The sequence below is a fragment of the Phyllostomus hastatus genome, unplaced genomic scaffold (genome assembly GCF_019186645.2).
Source record: "Phyllostomus hastatus isolate PE091 unplaced genomic scaffold, TTU_PhHast_1.1 phas_contig_30, whole genome shotgun sequence".
Lineage (NCBI taxonomy): Eukaryota > Metazoa > Chordata > Mammalia > Chiroptera > Phyllostomidae > Phyllostomus > Phyllostomus hastatus.
The window spans coordinates 6,518,937-6,541,522 of record NW_025333841.1 but is presented as its reverse complement, the minus strand read 5'-3'; the positions used below and the strand labels follow the sequence as shown (position 1 = coordinate 6,541,522).

At 41.4% G+C, this 22,586-nt stretch overlaps 2 protein-coding genes across 5 annotated transcripts in view; one reads left to right on the top strand and one right to left on the bottom strand.

Moving 5' to 3' along the window:
• The window catches only part of FGF13 (fibroblast growth factor 13), a 528,114-nt gene that overhangs the window by 409,868 nt on the left and 95,660 nt on the right, over nucleotides 1–22,586 (bottom strand). The window lies entirely within an intron of this gene.
• On the top strand, nucleotides 9,707–11,263 carry LOC123819110 (feline leukemia virus subgroup C receptor-related protein 2-like). Its single transcript, XM_045839426.1, is given in 3 exon segments — nucleotides 9,707–10,951; nucleotides 10,953–11,172; nucleotides 11,175–11,263. Coding segments are annotated over 3 exon segments (1,554 nt in total).

The window sequence follows — 22,586 nt, the reverse complement described above, 5'->3', positions numbered from 1 at the left end:
TAGGAATCACTGGTAAAAGAACACAAAGCAAAACAAATAAACCAAAAATGTGTGAAAACTGCTGTATTAGAAGATCACTGGTAATGAAAATGACAACTTATTCCTTGACCAATTAAGTCCAAAAAGCCTGGAACCATTACCAGAAATACTGGCAGCAACTGAGAGGTAGACTTGAGTGTAAGGAGGGTCCATCCATACCCCCAGAATACTGCAATAGCCATGTGGGCCATCTGGCCACTTATTGAGTAAAGCAAACACACACACATGTGCGTGTGCACGCACACACACACACACACAGCAACCACTAGGAAAGCAAAACAACTTCTTTGAGACAGGGTATGAGCAGGATTTGCAGATCAGATGGCCCCAGCTTGAAAGCCAGCCTTACCATAATCAATAGACCATGTACTAAGGACACATGTACAGGAGATTACACAGGTGAGGAAAAGCTACCAAAACAAGTACCTCAGCCAGGGATATGCTAGCACCTACAAGTGAGAGGAATGGAGAAATGAAAGAAGGGAGAGGAAGCAACAGAAGAAAAAAGGGAGAGAGGAAGGGGAATAGACAGGGACAGTGGGGAGAAGGGAGGATAACAGGCCAATAAGAAGAAGAATGGAAGGCTCTGAGCAGCACTGACAGTAAATTATACTAGGGATTTTTATCAGAGGACTAAACTCCAAAAGGTAGCTAACTCCGGGAAGGCAGACTACTGTGTAGAAACTTGGCACTCGTAGGGCCCAGTTGAGGCCCCTCTGGGGGAGCCATGATATAAGCAAGAGGGAGGGTATTTTTTTTCCTTTTGAAAATCATGAATACCTGTAAACAATAGGGTTCATCCACTAGCCAGAAAAGGTGGAAAGCTTCCTAATAATTCCCACTTTCTTACAAAGTAAAAGCTCAAACACCAAGCCTCAGTGTAAGGATGCGATCTTTCATATGTTGAAAAGGAAATGGGCATCGCTAACTTTATATGTAAGCCACATTCCTTGACACAAGTGGAAGAAATGTATATACCACCATCCATCCTCTGCTCTTTTCCCACAATATGACAAGCCAAGAAAAGTAGCTGCTATGGCTTAGCATCTTCACAAGACATGTAGAAAAGATCAAGATAGAGAAGCAATCTATTTTTGTATGTGATATGTAGTGATATCAAATACCATAATCAATGATATTTAATGTATGTTATATTAGTATTAGTGGCGTCTGAGCCATTAATTTCCATTTATCATCCTTACTTAAGAGGACCTCTTTGGGACTGCTCTTCTTAAGCTAAGAGGGTTCTTCCCCAAGTCTGACCCTTTCCTTCAGACTCCATGCCTTTCTTATTTAATGGCAAGTACGGGCTGACATCCATCTCCTTTAGTCCTGTCATGTTGAAAGAAAACTAAAATAATTCAGATTTCTGAGATTAAAATTATTTTATCCAATTGATATGTACTTTTCCTCTTAAGCTCTCTTTTAGGTATACTCCTAAGCTCTGCTCATGCTAATGTCATATCAGCTTTTAAGTGGCTTTCAAGTAACTTGGTGCCAATTTTGGTAGAGGAGCATTCTTTTGTAAGGTTGAGATGTTCTGAGTTTGTTCAGTCCTCAAATACGACTCATTCACCTTCAAACTGAACAAGCCCATCAAGATTGAGGAAAATTTGCTACCTAACCATAAATGCACCAGACTCAGAGATGCAACTCTAAATTCTGCTGAGAAGCTGGCATTAGAACCAAAGGCCATATCCTCGTCAAAGCCATTTGGGCAAGAAGCCAATAGTCCACTATTGCCTCCAGAGATTATTAATATTGTGGTTTGGTTAGAATTCAATAAATGTATATTTTAATAATCTTTGAAGCCAAAAGCTAGTAAATAGTCTGCTGCAAATACCTAAAAATGAGTGAGATTTATTTTACTGCTGTTCCAACTACAGCATTTGTTTTGAAAACATTCTATTATTTGTGGTTTTTAATCCAACATGGTATCATATTTTTAAGTGAGAAATAAGTTTACAATTTTTGAAAAAGAATATTCAATGGAGATTGAGTACTACTTTGCCTTTCAAGAGAACTAAAAGAGCTGTTATATGAGGAGTACTTGAGGAATAAAAATAGAATGTGAGGAAATTCAAGACCTTCAGAATAAATATGAAATACTTTTGCAATGAAAAAGAAATGCATTCAGTCCCCAATATATCTCCTTTAAAACTACATATAGTAAATGAGCCCTGGCTGTTGTGGTTCAGTGGATTGAGTACCGGCCTGTGAACCAAAGGGTCACTGGTTGGACTCCCAGTCAGGGCTCGTGCCTGGGTTGTGGGCCAGGTCTCCAGTAGGAGGCATGCAAGAAGCAACCACACATTGATGTTTTTCTCCCTCTTCCTGTCTCCCTTCCCCTCTCTAACATAAATAAAATCTTTTTTAAAAAACTTTAGTAAATGAAATTAAATGCAGATTTTTAAAAATTGGTTTAATATCTCAGTAGTCCACCAGATGTGCTCTCTGAAACAACTCTGTGACACTGTAGTACAGAACAATTTCAGAATATGAGTAGCAAACAGTACTCTGGAAATACAAGTTAACTCTATAGACAAGGCTAAATCTTAAGAATTTCAAGTAGGCTTTATAAGTGGATTGTTCTGAGGACTGAGAAGAGCTTTTGAGAAGGGCTTTTGAGAGAAATGCAAAGCAGAACCCAAAGAATCTGTAGGTTTCCAAGCCAGCGCAGACTCCCAGGCATCTAACATGAGCTGTCTTCAGTCCTTGTAGTCCCCTGGGGGGACTCCCTGGAAGAATGCAGCCGAAGCATTATATAGGGCTGTGCTTTCTGAAGAAACTGAGCCATTTTGACCTTTGACTGAGTCAAGAGCTAAGGCTTGTGGGGTTTGCTTCCATATTTCACAACACAGAACCAAAGAGAAAAGAGGAGAACCTACGTAGGCCGTGGCCTCTACTTAGGGCTAATGCCCTAGTCAGAAGGGCTGGCCTATCAACAGACACAGCATGCCGTAACTACATCTGTGCATGACTCATGCTTTGATGCATAGATGGTTGCTTTTGTGAACTTTCCCAGAAATTAAAGTCATTGAAATGGTGTTGATATATTCACCAAAACAAGTTTATTTAAAATAGAAATTCAAGTAATTCTGATAGACATCATCCAAATGTATAATGTCTTTGACTATCCTTTTGAGAAATATAAGCATATTACAAAACCACACGCTCATGTCCATATTATGCAACTATTTGTTTCTTTCTTAACAGTTGTCTCAATGGTAGTTACACCAGTGCCCAGACTGTTAGAGAATTTGGGTCAATGTGGAAGACTGAACTGGGAGAATGGCCCCATGGGAAGATTTTAATCTCTTCTTCTATCTCCTTTATGCCTCTCTTTCCCTCTCTCCCTCACTAAACTCACCCTCTAGCATCAGGAGTTCCTCGTTTATGAACCAGTCATGACTCTTCTCAAATTTTCACAGCATTTATAATCCTTATCACTATAGAGTACGTTATAGTTCCTCTTGTTTATGTATGTGCATCTTCTCCTTCCTATTGTTTTATAACATGACAATTATCATCATCAAAGAGCTTGCTGAGGCCCCAGCACATACTAATGCCATAGTACAGTTGGGGAAAACAAAAATATGCTTACAGACAGAAGTTCTCATTTTAAAGCCCCTGTGCCATCATTTACTAAGAATGTGACCCTGGAGAAGACATTTAACTTGTCTGCACCTTAATTTCCTCATCTTCAAAATGGGAGTGATGATACCTGATGATGGAAGAGGATGAGGAAGAAGAGGAGAGGTAGGAAGTGAAAAAGAAGTCCTTGTTGGCACTGCATTGTAGAAGTATGAACTTGGAGTCAGGTGAACCTCAGCTCTATCATCATTAACTTACTGAGTCACCAAATATTCAATACAAGTTACTTTAGACCATGAAAGTCTGTTTCTTCATCTGTGAAATTAAAATAAAAGTACCTACCCTGAGGCCTTGTTAGTTAAAGAATGAAAGGAGCTAGGTGAGGGCCTGGCACATAACAATGCCTCCAACAAATGACAGGTATTATTATTACACTTGTGATCATAAATATGAGTCATACTTGATCCCTGATCACAAGGGTTCCCCAGATCAGCAAAGGAAATGAGACACGTAGAGCAGCATCTTCTTCCCAATGTGCAGCAGTATGTGTGGAATGCCATGTGGGCAGTACAGATGGGAGAGCCCTGGAAGATAAAAAGTAAGGGAGAGCTCATAGGAAGCAGAAGCAATGTGGGAAGAACCCACTGATGTGGAAAGAGTCCATCAATGTGGGAAGGGTCCAGCAACTCGAAAATGCTCGATGCTTAGTAAGGCCCAGTTCCCTTGCCATTCCTACACAGCCTAATTGTGCACTCTATGCCAGCCACTTTCCCATAATAACACTCAAACTCAGGAGTTCTAACAATGTCCTTAGAAGCAATGGGAAATCAGAGATGACTTTCAATCAGAGGGGTGACATGGTAAGAGCTGCACTTTAAGAAAAATAATCTGAGAATGCTGTGCAAAATACATTTAAGGGGACAAATAATTCAGAATATACAAAAGATAGAAACAACCCAAATGTCTATCAATCAATAAAAAGATAAGCACATATGGTATATCCATACAATGAAATAGTACTCAGCCACAAAAAAGAATAAACTACTACAACATCAATGAGCCCTGAAATCATAATGAACCCTGGAAACATTATGCTAAGCAAAAGAAGCCAGTCACAGACATCCACTTACTCTGTGGTTCCATTCATATGAAATGTCCTAAATAGGGAAATCCAAAGAGACAGAAAGTAGATTCATGGTCGGTTAGGACTGGAGGGAGGAGGCACAGGGGATAGTGGTGTGGTAGCTAAGTGGTTTGGGGCTTCTTTGTAAAGTGACAAAAATGTTCTTAAATGGACTATACAGGTAACTTGTATGGTGTGTGAACTGTATCTCAATAGAGCTATTTTATTTTTTTACTGTTAAATTACAGTTGTCCCAATTTTCCCCCCATTGGTCTCCTCTGCCCCCCATTCCCATTACCTGCTTCCACAGTCAGTCCCCACCCTGCTGTCCATTATCATGGGTCATTTATATGTGTTCCTTGACTTGACCCTTCCCCCTCTTTCCCACATTATTCCTCTCCTCCCTTCTCTCTAGTCAATAGAGCTATTTTAAAGAAAGGCCAGTCAGGAGCCAATGCAGCAGTCCAGGTATGAAGTGCTACAGGCCTGAGACTGGGAAGGAAGGACAGACAAGAGTGATGTGGGAGAGCAAGAAGTGAGAAAACATTCTCAGATCCAGATTCAGGGGAAGACAAAGATTATGACTACATTGAAAGGCAGGCTAACTGTGCCCTCAAGAACCTGGGGGAGAGATGGAAGTGTGGTAGAGTGATCAAAACCGTAGACTTTATCATCACCTAGCCTGGGCTTTAGATCCACTTCAGCCACTTAATTGCTCTTTGACCTTGATCAAGCCATGAACTTCTTTGAGGCCAATTGTCAAAATTGTACAAAATGGGGGAAATGACAGTATCTGACTCATACAGTTGTCGGTAGGAGTCAGGTGAATTGCCTAACACATAGAAGGTCCTCAATAATTATTAACCAGCATGACCATCATTATCATTATTCAGAAATACTTTTGACTGAATAAGGAGAACAATGGTGGGGAGGGGAATTAAGTTCAGAGGAACAGTTTGTAGGGTTTGGTATTTGGTGAGTCTAAGGCTAGAGCTTCTCTGTTTTTTAATTATTTTTTTACTTAAAAAATTTAAAATCTATTGAGGTGACACTGGTTAAGAAAATTATACAGGGTTCAGGTGCACAATTCCACAGCCCATCATCTGTACACTGTATTGTGTGCTCACCACCCCAAGTCAAGTCTCCTTACATCATCACCACTAGGAGACATTAGCTGATATGACTTCACTGCTCAAAATACCTCTTAAGCTGTGTTTCCAAAAAGAACAGTGAAACTCAATAGCCACTATATCAGTAAGGAATACCCTCTGAGAAATGTGGCCTTTGGCACACTCATGGGTAACCAGGGACCTTGGGCAATACGGACTGCTCTATCCTAACTTGGGCTTAGCCATTTCCTCCCTGCCTGACAAAAGAATACATACCCCAATGCAGTCAGAAACATATCAACTCACACTCCTCAATACAGGACCAGAATTGTGTAAGTCAGAGGTCAGCAAACTATGGCTCATAAACCAAATCTAGCCTGCCACCTGTTTTGTAAATAAAGTTTTACTGGAACACAGACCTGCCCATGTGTTTCTGTACAGTCTGTGGCTTTTTTTTCATACTACAATGGCAAAGGTCAGTAATTGGAACAGAGGCCATATGAACTTCAAAGCCTCACATATTTTACTATCTAGTCCTTTATAGATAAAGTTTGCCCAACTGTGGTTTCAATCATATTGGGCCCAATGCTGTGTCTTGTGTGATTTTCTATGTCCTTCAACATGTTTCCATTTTAAACTCTACTCTTCTTTATATATTTTACCAAGGCTATTATTAATATTAGCATTATTTTTCAGTAGGACTCCTTATCTAGCCAGCTCTCACCAGACTTAAACAGATCTCAGGTACGAAAGGCACTGGATTCAGGACTGCTGGGCACTTTTAAAATATAAAATCTATTTATAATTTATTCATTCCTTAACCTGTGACCACTATGATCAGGCATCCATAGATCATGAGGTGTTATTTGCAGTCGAGACAGGGTAGTGTAGGGAACAGACACTGGGTTGGGAGCATGGAAGCATCCTTTCTAATCCCAGTCTTTCCAATAACTTGTTGAGTGGCTCAAGGGAAATTGCTTTCCATTTCTGGACTACAGGGTCCTCCTCTTAACCTGAGACCTTTTATGTTCTCTCCCAGTCCCATGACTCAGGCTCCAAACTCTATACAATATAAACTACTATAGTCCAGCCTGACGACATCTGTCAAATAATGAGGCTTCAATAAGACAGAGCATATAAAGCAGTTAGCACAGCGTGGGGCACATAGCAAGCATTCAATAAACAGGTACAATTACTATCACCATGAATAAGTATTTGCTTTTTATTTGCTAAACACTTAAATTACATTATCATCTTTGTAGAATATGACAGAGTGCATTATTTTATATTACAAGACTTTAGGATACATTGCAGGCTGAAGAAAAGATGACACAAGAATCTAAACTTACAGAAGAAATAGAAGGTGATTATGTCCATTGCAAAAGGGTTTTTTCCTTTACCAAATAATTCATCACAGGTTTCTTGCAAAAACAAAACTTCCCTTAAGTAAATTTGAGTTGTTGTATAACTATATGATTTTCATTCAATTCTTCAAGATCATTTCTACTGTGTAAAAAATACAGCATGCTTGGTACACATGCTTGGCACACATGCTTGGCAATGTTGAATTCTCTGGGCAATAACAGGATTTCAGAAGTAATTTGAGCAATACTTCATGGGATTACTAATCTTAAATGTCTGCAAAGTGGAGCTAAAGCAAACTTTGACCTCTATTGCAAGATCTGTAACCAAGCAGCCACCCTAAGAGGAACTCCTCCTGTGAGCATGTCAGCACCTTCCAGCTTTCAAAGCACATTCCATACACAGAGGTGACCTTAAGCTGCCTGGTAACTCCACATAGGCACTCAATATTGAGTGCCTTCACTTGTCAGATGACTCCACAGAGTCACAGAGAAGTTTGGTGACTTACCCAGGGCCATCCAGTTTGTCAGCCACAAAGGTGGTGGTTAAGGTCCAGTGCTACCTCTGTCTATATCTTTAACATAAATTTGTCCAATTCCTATGCCATGAACTTCCAAAGGTTGGGCTTCGCTTTTAGAAGCCCAGAGTTTTGTAATTTCCTGCTGATTGTGGTCTTATGGCCCTTGCACTTACAAACGTTTAGGGTTGGAGAAAGAAACAGCTTTCACAGATGGACTGGGAGCACAGGATAATCAATTTGGGCCTCTAACATGTTTATCCTCATTACTGTTTCTGGCAGTTGAATTAAATATTTTCATGATTCATTTTCTTGGGCTCAGACTCAGAGAATATGTTAGCAGAGATGACAACTTCTAAGATCTAGTTAGGACTCTAAATAAAGTGAAAACATGGGAAAGCTAGTACGTAGACTTCAAATGGGACTTTGACATTCTTTATAAACAGACTTTAAACTCTTTGTTGCCAAGTGTGAAGGAGCCAGGATTTGCTGATGCAAGCATGTCCCTGAAGGACAAAGAGGAGACCAAGAAGACCAAGAAGAAATGGGTGGGGGAGGCAAGCTAGAGTCCCTGAGCAGCCACTCTGTAAAATCACTCCTGCACCTGCTGAACAGATGATGAACTCAAGCCTCAGGATATTTCCAGAAAGTTTCAGAAGCTTGTAAATTATCCTTTTGTGCAGAGACCATGTTATTTTTCATTGTTATTCTACTTTTAATATGTATCAGACCCTGAGGATATGAAAGTGATTAAGACACAGACCTACCCTTAAGGAGCACACAGTAGAGTGAGGAGGAATGGGGTGTGGACAAATAAACTGACAAGTACAAAGTATGATAAACAGAGGCATATGCTAGGCACTATTATAGCCCACATCTGGCCCTTTATAGTAATGCTTGTAGATGTTATTTTATCACATCTAAAATTACATTTGGGTTGGGGGGAGCATATTGTAACTTGTCCCTCTGAGATGACTTTTCTTAAAACAAAAGCAACTGGTTGTCACGAATACATTACATACAAGACACATCTTTAAAAGCCAAGGCAACAAATAAACTAGGCTCTGCTGATGGAAAGTAATCAGAAAGCCTTAGTTCACAGATAAAATATGCTGATTGTAAAATATTTATGTTTCATTGCTGAAAAGAGAAGAATCTGGTCATGAAAGCTGGCCTCTCAGGCCATCTGCCATGGCTAAGTTTGAATCTCCAGTGAATCTTCAGGAGAGTTTAAAACAAATATTTATAGCCAGAAGATGCGGACTGGAGTGAGGAAACTCTATTTGGAGGTTACCTCGGAAGGGCAGATGGGATTTTTTCCGCATAGAGCTCTGGGAGGGGCACATGAATTGGAGGGACAGTTTAGGAGGTAGGGGTTAAGCTGATGGTTTCCATGGCATACGGGGTGTTGGAAAGGAATGCACCAGGCAATTTGTGGCAAAACAATTGAGCCACCAGGCTCAAGGTCATTAGGAGTGGGCGGGGTAAGAGGCAGGAGGGAGAGGAGGAGCAAGGTAGGAAGACAAGGGATGCCCAAGGATGGGGAGGGATGGGAGGGGCGGTCACGTGTGCCTGAGGGGGCGAGGCCCCAAGCCAGCCTTGAGCGACTGAGTTAGGGGAAGTGGCTACCAGAAGAGTGAATTCTTTCCTCCATCAGGGGCTGAACGTGGCCAGAACGCCTTAGAACAAGTAAAGTCACCGGCAGCTAGGACATGGCTGAGGAGTTTGCAGCTGGCTTGGGGGCAGCGGGCTCCACAGAAAAGTGAGGGCAAAGTCTCGGAGGTGAGCATTGGGAGATCAACTTGTGGCTTTTATGCAAGCTTGAGTCTCAATTTCTTCTGAGACAGACCAACAGACTGAGACAAGTGCCCTATCAGCTTCAGGGGACCAGCTTAGGCTACCATCCCTTAAGAGTGCTAGAATCCTCAGCACCAGTCCAGGGCTCCAGGAGAGGCCGTGGTCATGGTGAATGAATATCCCAACCTGGAAGAAAACGATGGCACCCCTGAGCAGGAATTTGTGCTCCAGGCAGAACCCAGCATGTCTGCTCACCCTAGTGTCTCTGTGTACCCCAGAAGTTCAACCCACTCCAGTACCTTGGCCCAAGGAGGTGGCTTGGCCAGCCCAAGTAGTTCAGTGCACCCCAGTAGCTCAGGATGCAAGGACTTCACAGTGATCAAGGTGAGCAAGCGCCGTTGGGCAGTGGTCCTGTTATTTAGCTACTACTCAATGTGCAATGCCTTTCAGTGGATCCAGTATGGCTCTGTTAGTAACATCTTCATGAACTTTTACGAGGTCAGTCCCTTTGCCATTGACTGGCTGTCCATGTGCTACATGCTGACCTACATCTTTCTACTACTGCCAGTGGCCTGGCTGCTGGAAAAATTCGGCCTGCGCACCATTGCCCTTACTGGTTCCGCTCTCAACTGCCTGGGGGCCTGGGTGAAGTTGGGCAGTCTGCAGCCACATCTCTTTGCAGTCACTATACTGGGCCAGGTCATCTGCTCTGTGGCACAGGTCTTCATCCTGGGCATGCTCTCCCACATAGCTTCAGTCTGGTTTGGACCTAATGAGGTTTCAAATGCCTGCTCCATAGCTGTCTTTGGCAATCAGCTTGGAATTGCAATTGGGTTTTTTGTCCCTCCTATTTTGGTACCCAATATCGAAGACAAGGACAAGCTTGCCTACCACATCTGCCACATGTTCTACCTAATAGGAGGTTTTGCCACTCTTCTTTTTATCCTTGTCATAATCATATTCAAGGAGAAGCATAAATATCCCCCCAGCAGGGCCCAGTCCCTGAGCTATGCCTTGGCATCCCATGATGCTTCATACTTAAGTTCTATTGCCTGGCTCTTCAAAAACCTCAATTTCATACTGCTTGTCATCACCTATGGTCTGAATGCTGGGGCTTTTTATGCCTTGTCCACTCTGCTGAATCGCATGGTGATCTTGCACTATCCGGGGGAAGAAGTGAATGCTGGAAGAATTGGCCTGACCATCATCATTTCAGGAATGCTTGGGGCTGTGATCTCAGGCATTTGGCTCAGTAGGTTCAAAACCTACAAGGAGATAGTCCTGGTTGTCTATATCATGACTCTGGTGGGCATGGTGGTGTACACCATGACCTTGAACCTGGGACATCTGTGGATAGTGTTCATCACCACTGGCACAATGGGCTTCTTTATGACTGGCCATCTCCCGCTGGGGTTTTGAGTTTGCTGTGGAGCTGACATACCCAGAATCAGAAGGCATGTCATCTGGCCTCCTAAACATGTCTGCCCAAGTATTTGGGATCATCTTCACCATCTCCCAGGGACAGATTATCAGCAACTATGGAACCATGCATGGGAACATCTTTTTATGTGTCTTTCTCACCCTTGGGACAGCCCTCACTGCATTCATCAAGGCAGATCTCCGGAGGCAAAAAGCAAAGAAAATCCTGAAAATAAACTCCAGGAGGAGGAGGAGAGCAATGCCAGCAAAGTACCCACCACTGTGTCTGAGGAGCATCTCTGAAAGTAAAAAGTGGTTGCAACTCAGAACAAGGAGAACCCACCACAAACACCTCTTCAGTCAGCACAGCTGTTGCTGTCGCACAAAGGTCTTTGCAGGGGCATCTTTTGCAAGGAACTGGCTGGAATGTTTATAGCTTGGACAGCAGTGCCCATGCCTCCTGGAACCCTCTCAAGAGCTTACATGGTCTGGTTGGGGAAAATCACACCTTTCACCAAATGCAGATTCCATTCCCACCCCCTCCCCTTATAAGTTCTGGGAGCTGGTGTTCGGAGAGGCTGGTGAGTAGTGGAGTCAGTCCTGGCTTGGTGCCTTGCCTTTTCTCCTCACCTCTGTCCCTCATGGAGAAAGCCTGCCAAATTATCACAGAAAGAAAGCTTATTCAGGATATTAACTTTTTCTAGTGTCTTAAGACCTTTAGAAGTCCAAATTCTAAGGAGCAGCAGCTGCTCTAGATGAGGGTCATTCCTGGGTCATCAGACTAACTGCTAAAATTCTGTACGAGAGAAAGCTCCATTGGAACAAACCCAAGGGCACTCTGGGCCTAAATTTTCCTGCCCTAATGTTGGGATCTGTCTCCTAATCCACTTTCCTAGGAGCTGATCAAACCAAACATCAATAAACTTCAGAAAAACTTTGTTGTGGCCATGAAGGAGAAACTGATTTGGGAGAGGTAACCACCCAGGCATGTGAGGGAGCTGGAGGCTACCTTCTGAGTGTGTTTGTGGATGCCTGTATTTGGGAACTCTGGTAGCTCGATTTGAATAGGAAGGTTCTTCTCTACAAAAGAAGTCTTTGCCCAGAGATGCTGTGTGTGTTGCAGCCACTTCTGGTGCCTTCATGTGGACACTGCCTTGAGAAACTAAGGGCTTGTTTTCTCTGGAGAGAGGGCAATAACAGCCAACTTCCTGTGATCTTTACTGAAAACAAACCTTGATTTGTCCCACCCTGAGAAATCCCAAAGCTGCTTCTGAGATGACAGGAAAGAAGCAGAAGGAAAGGTGGCCCCTGAAGTGGGAATTGAGTCTGCTTGAATTAAGTATATCCCTCCTCTGGTGGGGACAATATTTGCATACCCACTCCCCTCCAGCAATAACCTTTTATCAAATGTTCTAACTTTAAAGGGAATGCCTCTAAATCAACCCAAGCTGACCTCCTCTCCTGCCTAACCTGCTGCCTGACTCCATTCATAGGCCTAAGCAAGATCTCCTGAAAATAAGGCATTTTGGTCATTTCTCTTGTATGTTGAACAGCTGCAAGCATGACCACTGTGCCATTTTGCTGTGGCTGCTGCCCTGGATTCAGCGTAAGGAGACATCTGCACTGGCAACAGTGCCGTGGTGCTTGGGCCACTGCTAGAGGAGCCAGGTGTGTGTTTTTATGTGTGTGTACAGACACTCTGTACTTAATAAAAGAAGTTCACTTCAGATGGGGGAGTGAGTTAGGGGTGGAAGAGAGATGGAGAGAAAGTGTACTTTACTTTTTTGACAAGGAGAAAGGTGTTTACTCTTCAGCCCTTTAAAATACAGGGTCTGGCAGATGTAACGCCTGCTTGAGTGTGGTTTGTAGGGTAATAATATGGTTGTAATAATTTATGTTTTAATTTGAAAATTTCAGCTAAAATGTCATATGGTATGCTTGAATGTGATGTTCTGTTACAGAATTACATACTTATGATTTTGTACTAAAAGATTTTGTAATGAATAGGGGCGTTACTTTTGCCAGACCCTATATATTAAAATGTTTAATGAATCCATTGCTTTACTTTAAAAACATAATTTGTATTTCCTATTTGTAAACCACATGTTTTGAGGCAATAAAATATTGTCCAAAATATATTTATAGAACTAACTTAAGAATGAAAGATGGAGGGAAGGAGGAGGAGAGAGAAAGGAAAGAGAAGGAGATGCCACAGGGATGATTTTCTGCACTTGATGTCACCCCTCCTCTTCTGGGGGTTCTACTACACTCATAAACAGACAGAAACCTCTCAAAATATAAATTGCCATAAGGATACTGAGTAGAAGGAGGAGGAGAGTGATGAGAAGGAAGTGGAGGAGAAGCAACCAGCGGCAATAACTATCATTTTATTGAATACCTAGTATCATTTCATTTAATTAATGGAAATGCTGTGTTGAAGTGATAAGCATAAGAGAATGTGGATTCTGTAAGTCTTGGCTGTGCCTCTTCCTAGATGGACACTCCAGGCTTCAGTATTCTCATCTGTAAAATTAAATAACAATTCCTGTCCGGTTTAACAATAACAATTGTCCTGTCTTAATTGACAATAACAATTTAGTCCGGTTTCTGTGGGTTGGTGAAATACAAGAGTGTTGCATCTCACTGAGTGAGGGTCAGGGGCACAGAGGAAAGGCATGTGATGGATTCAGCTTTAAGAGCATGCCAATTCAAAGCATGGTCAACATTTTGCTCTATAATTCTTCTGTTCTTACTAAAGTAATACAAGCTCATGATAGAAAAACATCAGTATACGCACATAATAGAATCCACAAAAAATCCTGACTGTACTATCTACATATAAACATGATTAATACCTTTAGCGTGTATTTCCAGATCTCATTCTATGCATACAAATATGGATTTTAAGCCTAAAATGATATTGAATATTTTATTACAAAAATAAGCAAGTTTTATAAAAAGAACAATATTAGATAATTAATGCCCCAAAAAGAAATTACTCAATAAGGTATTCTCTAGCTTTTAATCTCTTGATAGGTATCAAAACCAGGTCCTGTGGTATGTGTCCCTGTTCAGGGAGATGGGACCAGCTCATTGGTGTTCATCAACAACCAAACCAGCAATGTGAATGACTCTCAGCTTTCAACACATGTCACATGTGGTCAATACCAAGAAAACTATACTTAACTTCAGTTTCAAGAAAAGGGGTAAGACCCATAAGATATAGGCCAGGAGACCTGCCATGCTTTTGGATGATGATGAAAATGAAACAAGAATACATGAGAAAGGGGAAAGGAAGACAAGAAGAAAAAACTATGCCTAAGATGTCATTCTGTCTGAGAGAAGGAAGGCTTTGCAGTCAGGTAGACATGACTTGGCATTTGAGCTCAGCCACTCACTAGTGGTGTGACCATGGATCAGTGACTTCTCTTTTCTGAGCACCCATTTCCTCACATGTGAAGTACGAATGGACAAGGACCATAACTTCCTCATGGGGCTGTTGAGAGGCTCAAAGGAAACATGGGATGTTAAGTGCTTAGAATAGAGCCTGGCACACAGAGAACTATAATGGCATTTCTTCTTGTGGCCGCCCCTGCAACTCAACCCAAGGAAACTCCAAGTATATAAGCTGAAAGAATTTAGAGATCAGTGCATCCAAGCCCTTTACTTCTCAAAGGAGAACACTAAAGCCCAAACAGGGGAAGGTAGTTTCCAACAACATATCTAGTTTCAACTAATTTAGTAAACATTTATTGAGCATTTGGGCAAAACACTATTCTAGAAGTACAATTCAGGGGGCATAGGAAATAAAATGTGTTTTAGTAGGTCAAGATGCTTACAATCTATGCAAATTATTTAATCTCATAGTCACATATTTTCTATTTATATTTGGAGTATAGATTTACATATACAGAACCCAGCAGAAGTGACACCTGCTTGAGTGTGGTTGATAGGTAATAATATAGGTTTAATAATAGGTTTAGTGTTAATTTGAACATTTTACCTAAAATGTCATATGGTGTGCTTGAGTGTAATATTCTTATGTTACAGAATTACATACTTATCATTTTGTACTAAAAGATTTTGTAATAAGAGGGGCATTATTTGTGCTGGAACCCTATATATTCATTTTATTTATTTTTATATACTCATGTATTTAGAAGACTAGGGTAAGAAAAAGGTCATCTTCCTACATCTTAATCTGTTTAGTCTTTCACTCCTAACAAGCAGTGTTCCAGTGTCCAGTCATTGGCTTTGTGGGTGTTGAGAGTCAATTGCAGTGGCTGTGGTGATAGCCACCTTCCCTTGGACTGCAGTCCTCGCTGTATGTCCTGAAAGCCATTGCTCCAGTGGTAGCCTCCCATCTCCTTGGAGGTGAAAACAGGAGTGGCTCCCTTTGGTGGGCCAGTTCAGTGCTGGTGTTGTGGGCATCATGCCTGGAGACCCAGACCAGAGGCCCCACTTCCTCCCATCCCAGCGATTTTGTAAGTACCTAATTAAACAGCAGTAATTAAACAGCTATACTTGCTTCAAACGGCAAGAGTAGCTTTTGATGCCTACAGATCACTGTTGACTGCTACAAATGAGTAAGATCTCAAAAGGCAGAGGCAGAATGGGGAGAGAGTATGAATACATCCCAGCTAGTGGGGACAGCCCGAGCAAAAGTGCAGAGCAGAGGTGGGCAGGATATACTCAGGTGACTCTGAGAAGGGGCCTCCTGCCAGAGCAGACAATCACAGCTAGTCTTACAAAGGTTTGCCCTGGAGACTGATACACCAAAATGAACCCTGTCATTATGTTATTAGACATCAGAGAGGACTGGGAATAATTGTACCATCCCAGGGAGGCAATGCTGGGGGATTCACAGTACCATTACAACCCTCAAGAGTCCTCCTTTTTAAAAAGCTGATTTCATAGAAACAGAATACAATGGTGTTTGCCAAAGGCTAAGAGGAGAGGAAAATAGAGTGATGTTGGTCAAAGGATACAAAGTTAAAGGTAGAAGAAAATGAAGCTTTGCCCTGTCTGGTGTAACTCAGTGGACTGAGTACCAGCCTGTGAACCAAAAGGTTACCACTTTGATTCCCAGTCAGGGCACATGCCTGGGTTGTGGGCCAGGTCCCAGTTGTAGGTGTACAAGAGGCAACTGGTCAATGTATCTCTTCCACACTGATGTTGCTCTCCCTTTCTTTCTCTATACCTTACCCTCTCTCTAAAAGGAAATAGTAAAATCTTTAAAAATAATAAAAAATAAGAGTAGATCTTTAACATTCTCACCACACAAAAAAGTTACCTACATTAACTATGTGAGGTGATGAATGTGTTAAATTATCTTGGTTTTGGCAATCATTCTATGGTGTACATGTATATCAAATCATTAGATTGCACATTATATATATATACAATTATATTTGTCAATTCTTCCTCAATAAAGGTTTTTTGTTTTTTGTTTTTAAAAGAGTTCTCTTTTAGCCCAAGCTGGTGTGGCTCAGTGGACCAAGTGTTGGCCTGCAAACCAAGAGGTCACTGGTTCGAATCCCAGTCAGGGCACATGCCTGGGTTGTGGGCCAGGTCCCCAGTAGAGGGCATGTGAGAGGCAACCACACATTGATGTTTCTCTCCTCTCTTTCTCCCTCCCTTTCCATTTCTCTAAAAATAAATAAATAAAATCTTTTTTTAAAAAAAAAGACTTCTCTTTTAGTACTAGGGAAAGAAATTTGGAGATATATGGTTATGGTGTCACTCCATAGATGGAAAATGGTTTTAGCAAGCAGGATAAGGGTAGAACCAAGGATGCCTAACAATGCATGACTTTACTGCTTCTAAACAGAATTTTTTGATTAAAGTATATCAATAACAACTCTATTTTATAGGATTCCAGTATTTCTGCCAAGACAGTTCTGTCGCAGTGCCACAGAAAATTTCCCCAATGAAACTTCCAGTTTATGAATGCTATCTATTTCTAGAAAAAAAAGGGCTGTTATAAATGGAAAAAGTTTATATAAGAAAAACAAAACAGCACCCAAAAATGAACAGTACATTTAAAATAAAATGATTTGTTACTGCCAGAAATGAGCATAACAAATAGCAAATACATTTGCCCCATTCTAAACTTGTTAGACATGAAGCATTTTTTCAATCTCTAATTTATACCTGACATAAAATTTAGTCATTAAATTGCTGGATGAACAACAGCACCCCCCAGCTTCTTTTACATGGACAATAATACAAGTGAGCTGTGATGTGGCAGAAACACTGCAAAGTTCCATTCCATGACCATTTAGTACTAGAAAGGATAGTAAATTCTAAGACCAATAAAAACTGGGGCCATATTTCTTTGACACTAAAAAGAAAGCCAATGTCTACCATGCTTTGGGGAGACAAAAAAACACAAGCTTTAGAATCAAATACACATGAAATTGAGTCCTAGTTCCAATGCTTATTAGGTGCATGATCGCAGACCTATGTCTTAGTCTCTTTGAGGCTTGATTTCCTCATCTGTAAAATGGGGATTATGGCACACCAACTTCACAGGGTTGTTATGGGAGTTAACAAAATAATGTTTGTTAAACCCTTAGTACAGTGCACAGCCTATAGTAAGCTCCTAGTTAGCATAAAACCACCAAATTACCCTGCCTTTTTATAATAACAGCTTTGAGATATGATACCCATTCCATAATATTCATCCATTTAAAATATGCAATTCAATGATTTTTTGTATCAATTCACAAAATTAGGCAACTATCACCACAGTCTAGTTCTCAGATACTCTTGTCTCCTCAAAAAGAAGGCTTTAACCCATCACCAGTCACTACACTGCCTTTTTAACACACATAAAAGGTTGCTAAGACCTTGAGCCTTGGAGCTGGTCACAACTAAGCTCAAGTCCAAGCACCAGTACTTGCTAGCAGTGTGATCCTCAGAAAGTTGCTGAACATACTGGGTCTCAGTTTCTTCACTGTAAGAGGGCAGTGATAATAATAAAAGTCCTATAGGCCAGCTGTGAGGATCTGGTGAGAGATGTATATGTATATATAGCACCTGCCAGTGGCTGGCCCATGGTGAGCACTAGATAAATGGCAGCCATCATCACAATCCTCCTTGTTTTCATTCATTCTACTATTTTCCCCTACCCATATTTCACCTGGCTTTCACTATCATTTCATAAAATGCATCCCCAGGACCTATAATAGGGCCTTGCACATAGTATGCACAATATATATTTCATTAACTAATTCATGGAGTCCTCCAATAACATCATTGATGGATTCTTGGGAATTGCAACTTTAAGGGAAACAACATAGAATGAAAGCAATTTTACCAGAGGCTAATTGATAGAAATGAGAGTTATATTCCTAAAGTATATTTATAGTCACAAAATCATCACCAAACTCTTAAATAAGGGCCCAAAACACTTCTAATATTAAACACTGGAATAGATGTGGGCTATACATACACTATTTTTAAATGAATAAAAACAAATCAGATCTTTATTTTCCAATTTGCTTATTCCAGTTCAGAGTCTCAGGATGCCAGATCCTCTCTGGGCACCTGAGGGCATGAGCAGGACACCCTCCTGGACAGGCCACCCTTCCATCTCAGGGCACTCACACTCCACACTCACTCAGACTGAGACAGTGTGGACACACCAGTTCACCTCACATGCACATCTTTGGGATGTGGGAGGACACTGAAGGACCCAGAAAAAGCCCACACAGATGGAGACAAGGTGCAAGCCCCAAAGATAGTGAAGTTTGCTATGAACTGATTTTTTTAATCCACGTTATATCAAAACATTATTCAAGGACCTGCTGTACTTAATTATGGAGAGGTTGTGTGTGCACATGCACAGACTCACACACGTGTGTATGTATCTTTTCATTTATAGAAGGTTCTATTCCAGAAAAAAATCAAAGAGGCTTCTTGAATAGTACTAAAACATTATGAAAGCAAAGGGAAATGTTCATATATAACCAACTAGAGGCAAGTTTATCCAAAGGCTGTGTCTATCAATGCTAATCCAAATTATTACAATCACTGTCTAAATTTGGCCACAGAGACCTAGTGGAATGCAGTCACATTCTAGAGCTCCAGACTAAGCCATCACGTCCCTCCCCAACAGCCCTCCTCCTAGCCTCAAGTGTATGAGCCTCCAGATTCTCCAATAGCTCCAAGAAGGTTCTTATCAAAGGCTCACAAAGTTAGTAGGTTGTGAAGCCATGAGTCAAAGCCAGATCACCTGACTCCAAGGCCCATGTTCTCTTGGCTATATCCTGCTGCTGCCTTATTAGAATCTTAATGTATTCTCAGGAATCAGAAAAGTATACTTGCCTCCTCATGCATTCTGCAGTGCTGGCAAGTAACACCGAATTAGAAAGACTCTACTAAAAAAAATATAACCTCTCCATAGCAGATGTTGCTAATTCAAGCCAGGTTGGGGTTGACTGTACTTGCGTTATTATTTGAAATACATGGTGAAATTATCATGATTCACCTCTTTACTCTTGAGTAAGAGTCCATTCACAATTCCCCATACTCGGTAAGAATCCCTTTTATGTGCTGCATAAGTGGCAGCATGATAGAGCAGAAAGAACACTAGAGTGGGAGTCAGGTGGCACGGCTGCTATCTGCTAGCTTTGGCCAAGTGCCTTTGTTGCTCTGAATCTCCATTTCCTCTTCCTGGGAAATGAATAGACTGCACCAGGGATGACTAAGGGCCTTTCCGGCTCTAATACTCTTGGATTCTGATGCCTCTAGGCAAAGTAAAACTGACTTCGGATTCTCTTAACACCCACTTAATTTAAATAATTAATGTCTTTACAGCCTTGGATGGCAAGTCATCAAGTGACTTGATTATGAACTGTTCGGAGAAAAGCACAGAGCTTAGGTCTCTACCCAAGGCTGTAGGGCCCAGATACCTGGAATCTGGCTTACTGAAGAGAATGGGAGAAAATGCTTGGGCACCATAGGAATGCCCTTTGTATAGAATGATTTGCCTCAGAGGGTCCATTTATTTTACCTTGAAGTAAACAAATTCCATCATGCAAAAAAGAGAACTGGATCTGCTTTAGAAAATACAATTATCTAAAATCTAGATGTATGGTGATATTTTATGAACATTCCAGAACAGTGCAAAAAATGAAATAAAATCTGGATGTACAAAATAGATGAAGTTGGGACAAATGTTCACACTACCAAAGGGCATGGGGTTGAAGTCCAATAGGCCTTCATGGATCAGAATCTTGGCTCTGACACTCAAATACTAGGAATGTGAGCTCTGACAATGAAATACTAGGAATGTTCAACCACTGGACATTTATTGGGTACTGACTAAATGTTATGTCCTGGGTCAGGGCATAGGGTTATAAAACTCAGTACAATCAGTCCCTGCCCAATAAGATCTCATTGTTTCATGGGTGAAACAGACATTTGAACAAGAAGCTTTCCTGGAGGTGGTGACACCTGAGCAAGAGTATGAACTTACTTACCCAATTTCCTCACCTGGGCAGTGGGGGAAATGAAGTCCACCTCACACCACTGATGTGGGAGCTCAGTAAGGCGATTGGTGAAGAAACTGAACACAATAAAAAACCCATAACAATAGTGCCAATGATGTTTTCTCAACCTTATATAAAATGTGACATGTATAATCTACTTATGTTTATGTTATTTGTTTTCTGTCTTACCCCACTAGAATGTCCTATGTGACAACAGGGATTTTTGAAGTGTTCTTAAATAGGAAGGAAAGAAGGAAGGAAGGAAGGAAGGTAGAAAGGAAGGAGGGTCATTTTTAAAACTTTGTTATTTTTATGGAACTTCCTTTTGACTCAGCAAGTCCACTGCTGGGATTATACCCTAAGAATCCTGAAACACCAATTCAAAACAACCTATGGATCCCTATGTTCATAGCAGAGCAATTTACAAGAGTCAAGTGCTGGAAGCAACCTATTTGCCTATCAGTAAATGAATGGGTCAAAAAACTGTGGTATATTTACACAATGGAATACTACGCAGCAGAAAGGGTAGGAAGGGTAGGAAGGAGGAGCTTCTACCCTTCCTGACAGCATGGATGGAACTGGAGAGCATTATGCTAAGTGAAATAAGCCAGGTGGTAAAAGACAAATACCATATGATCTCACCTATAAGTAGAACCTAATCAACAAAACAAACAAGCAAGCAAAATATAACCAGAGACATTGAAATTAAAAACAAAATGACAGTAACCAGAAGGGAGGTGAGAAGAAAGAAGGGAAAGGATTGTCAAGGAACATGTATAAAGGACCCATGGACAAAGCCAAATGGGGGGCAGGACTGAGAGTGGGAGGTGGGGGTGTGTGGGGTGGGGCAGAGAGGTGGGAGGAAAATGGAGACAACTGTGGAGACAACTGTACCTGAACAACAATAAAAACAATAATAATAAAAATAAAACTTTGCTATTTTTAGCAAATTCCATAAAATTCTGCAAGTTGACTTTCTTTTTTACTAACAAAACCCTCATTTTATTCAGTGTGGGTCACGTGTCCAGCTCAAAGACAGCATTCCCAGCCTCCTTTGTAACTGGCACATTAAGTGGAGGTGTTGGGTGGGGTTTCCAAGATTGCTCTCAAAGGAACTGACTTAGCTGAGAAACAGGCCTTTTTGCCTCCTCTACCTCCTTCTTCCTTCTTCCTTACTGGAAAGCCACCAGGTCTCCTGGACCAAGAACTGACTGTAAGGATGGAAACCCCATTCTAAATCCAGAGTACCTGGAGTACCTGTGGTCAGCAGAAACCTAGAAGGTGCTTGTGTCCTGATGACACTGTACCTGTGCAGAAACTTCACTTCTTTAGTATGACCTTTCTCTTTTCTTTCCTTTTGATTCAAACTGGCCTTGTCCAGCACCCTGACTTGCCTGCCTCCTTCTCCCTTGCTTAACCACTCCCTTAAGCATTAAGCCCTCAGGACACAGAGGTTCTGATCAGCATCAAATTAACTCAGGAACAAAGCATCAGGTCTGTTGACCACAGAGACAGTTTCTGTCAAACTAGGGATAACATCTAGGCCTCAGCTGTGTTTCAGCTCCAGGCTCAGAAATGCAGCGAAACCAGACCATGCAATGCCACGGCTGCGTCTGGAGCAGCTGCGCCGATTACCTACCCCTACCCTAGTGCTGACCACTCAGTAGAGGTCACAACCCTGATGCCCTTAGTCACCATGACTAATGATCTCTCCCCAATATAACCCATCCCCTGAAAGCCATGGGGGAGCCAGGTCTTTGAGCATTAGCTCACCTGTGACTCTGGGCATGGGCTACTATCTAAAAATAAACCCTTACTTTCTTTGCTGCAAACTCCTGTTCATGTCTTATTGGGCTTTGATATGTGTAGGCAAATGGACCCCTTTAGTCCAGTAACAACATCATAGAAACACTATACCCTATAATGATCACTTCCTGATTTCTTTCATGTGACAGAAACATATTTAAGCTATTGTTTTGAGAAGTTTCTGTCATCTGGAGGTGAATGACTTTTACGATATATATAAGTTCTCAGTTCAAATATTTGTATCCTTCATATCACTTCTTATCATTTTAAAGTTATTTCTTTGTGGTTTTGTTGCCATTTGTCTGTCTTCCCTACTAGAATGT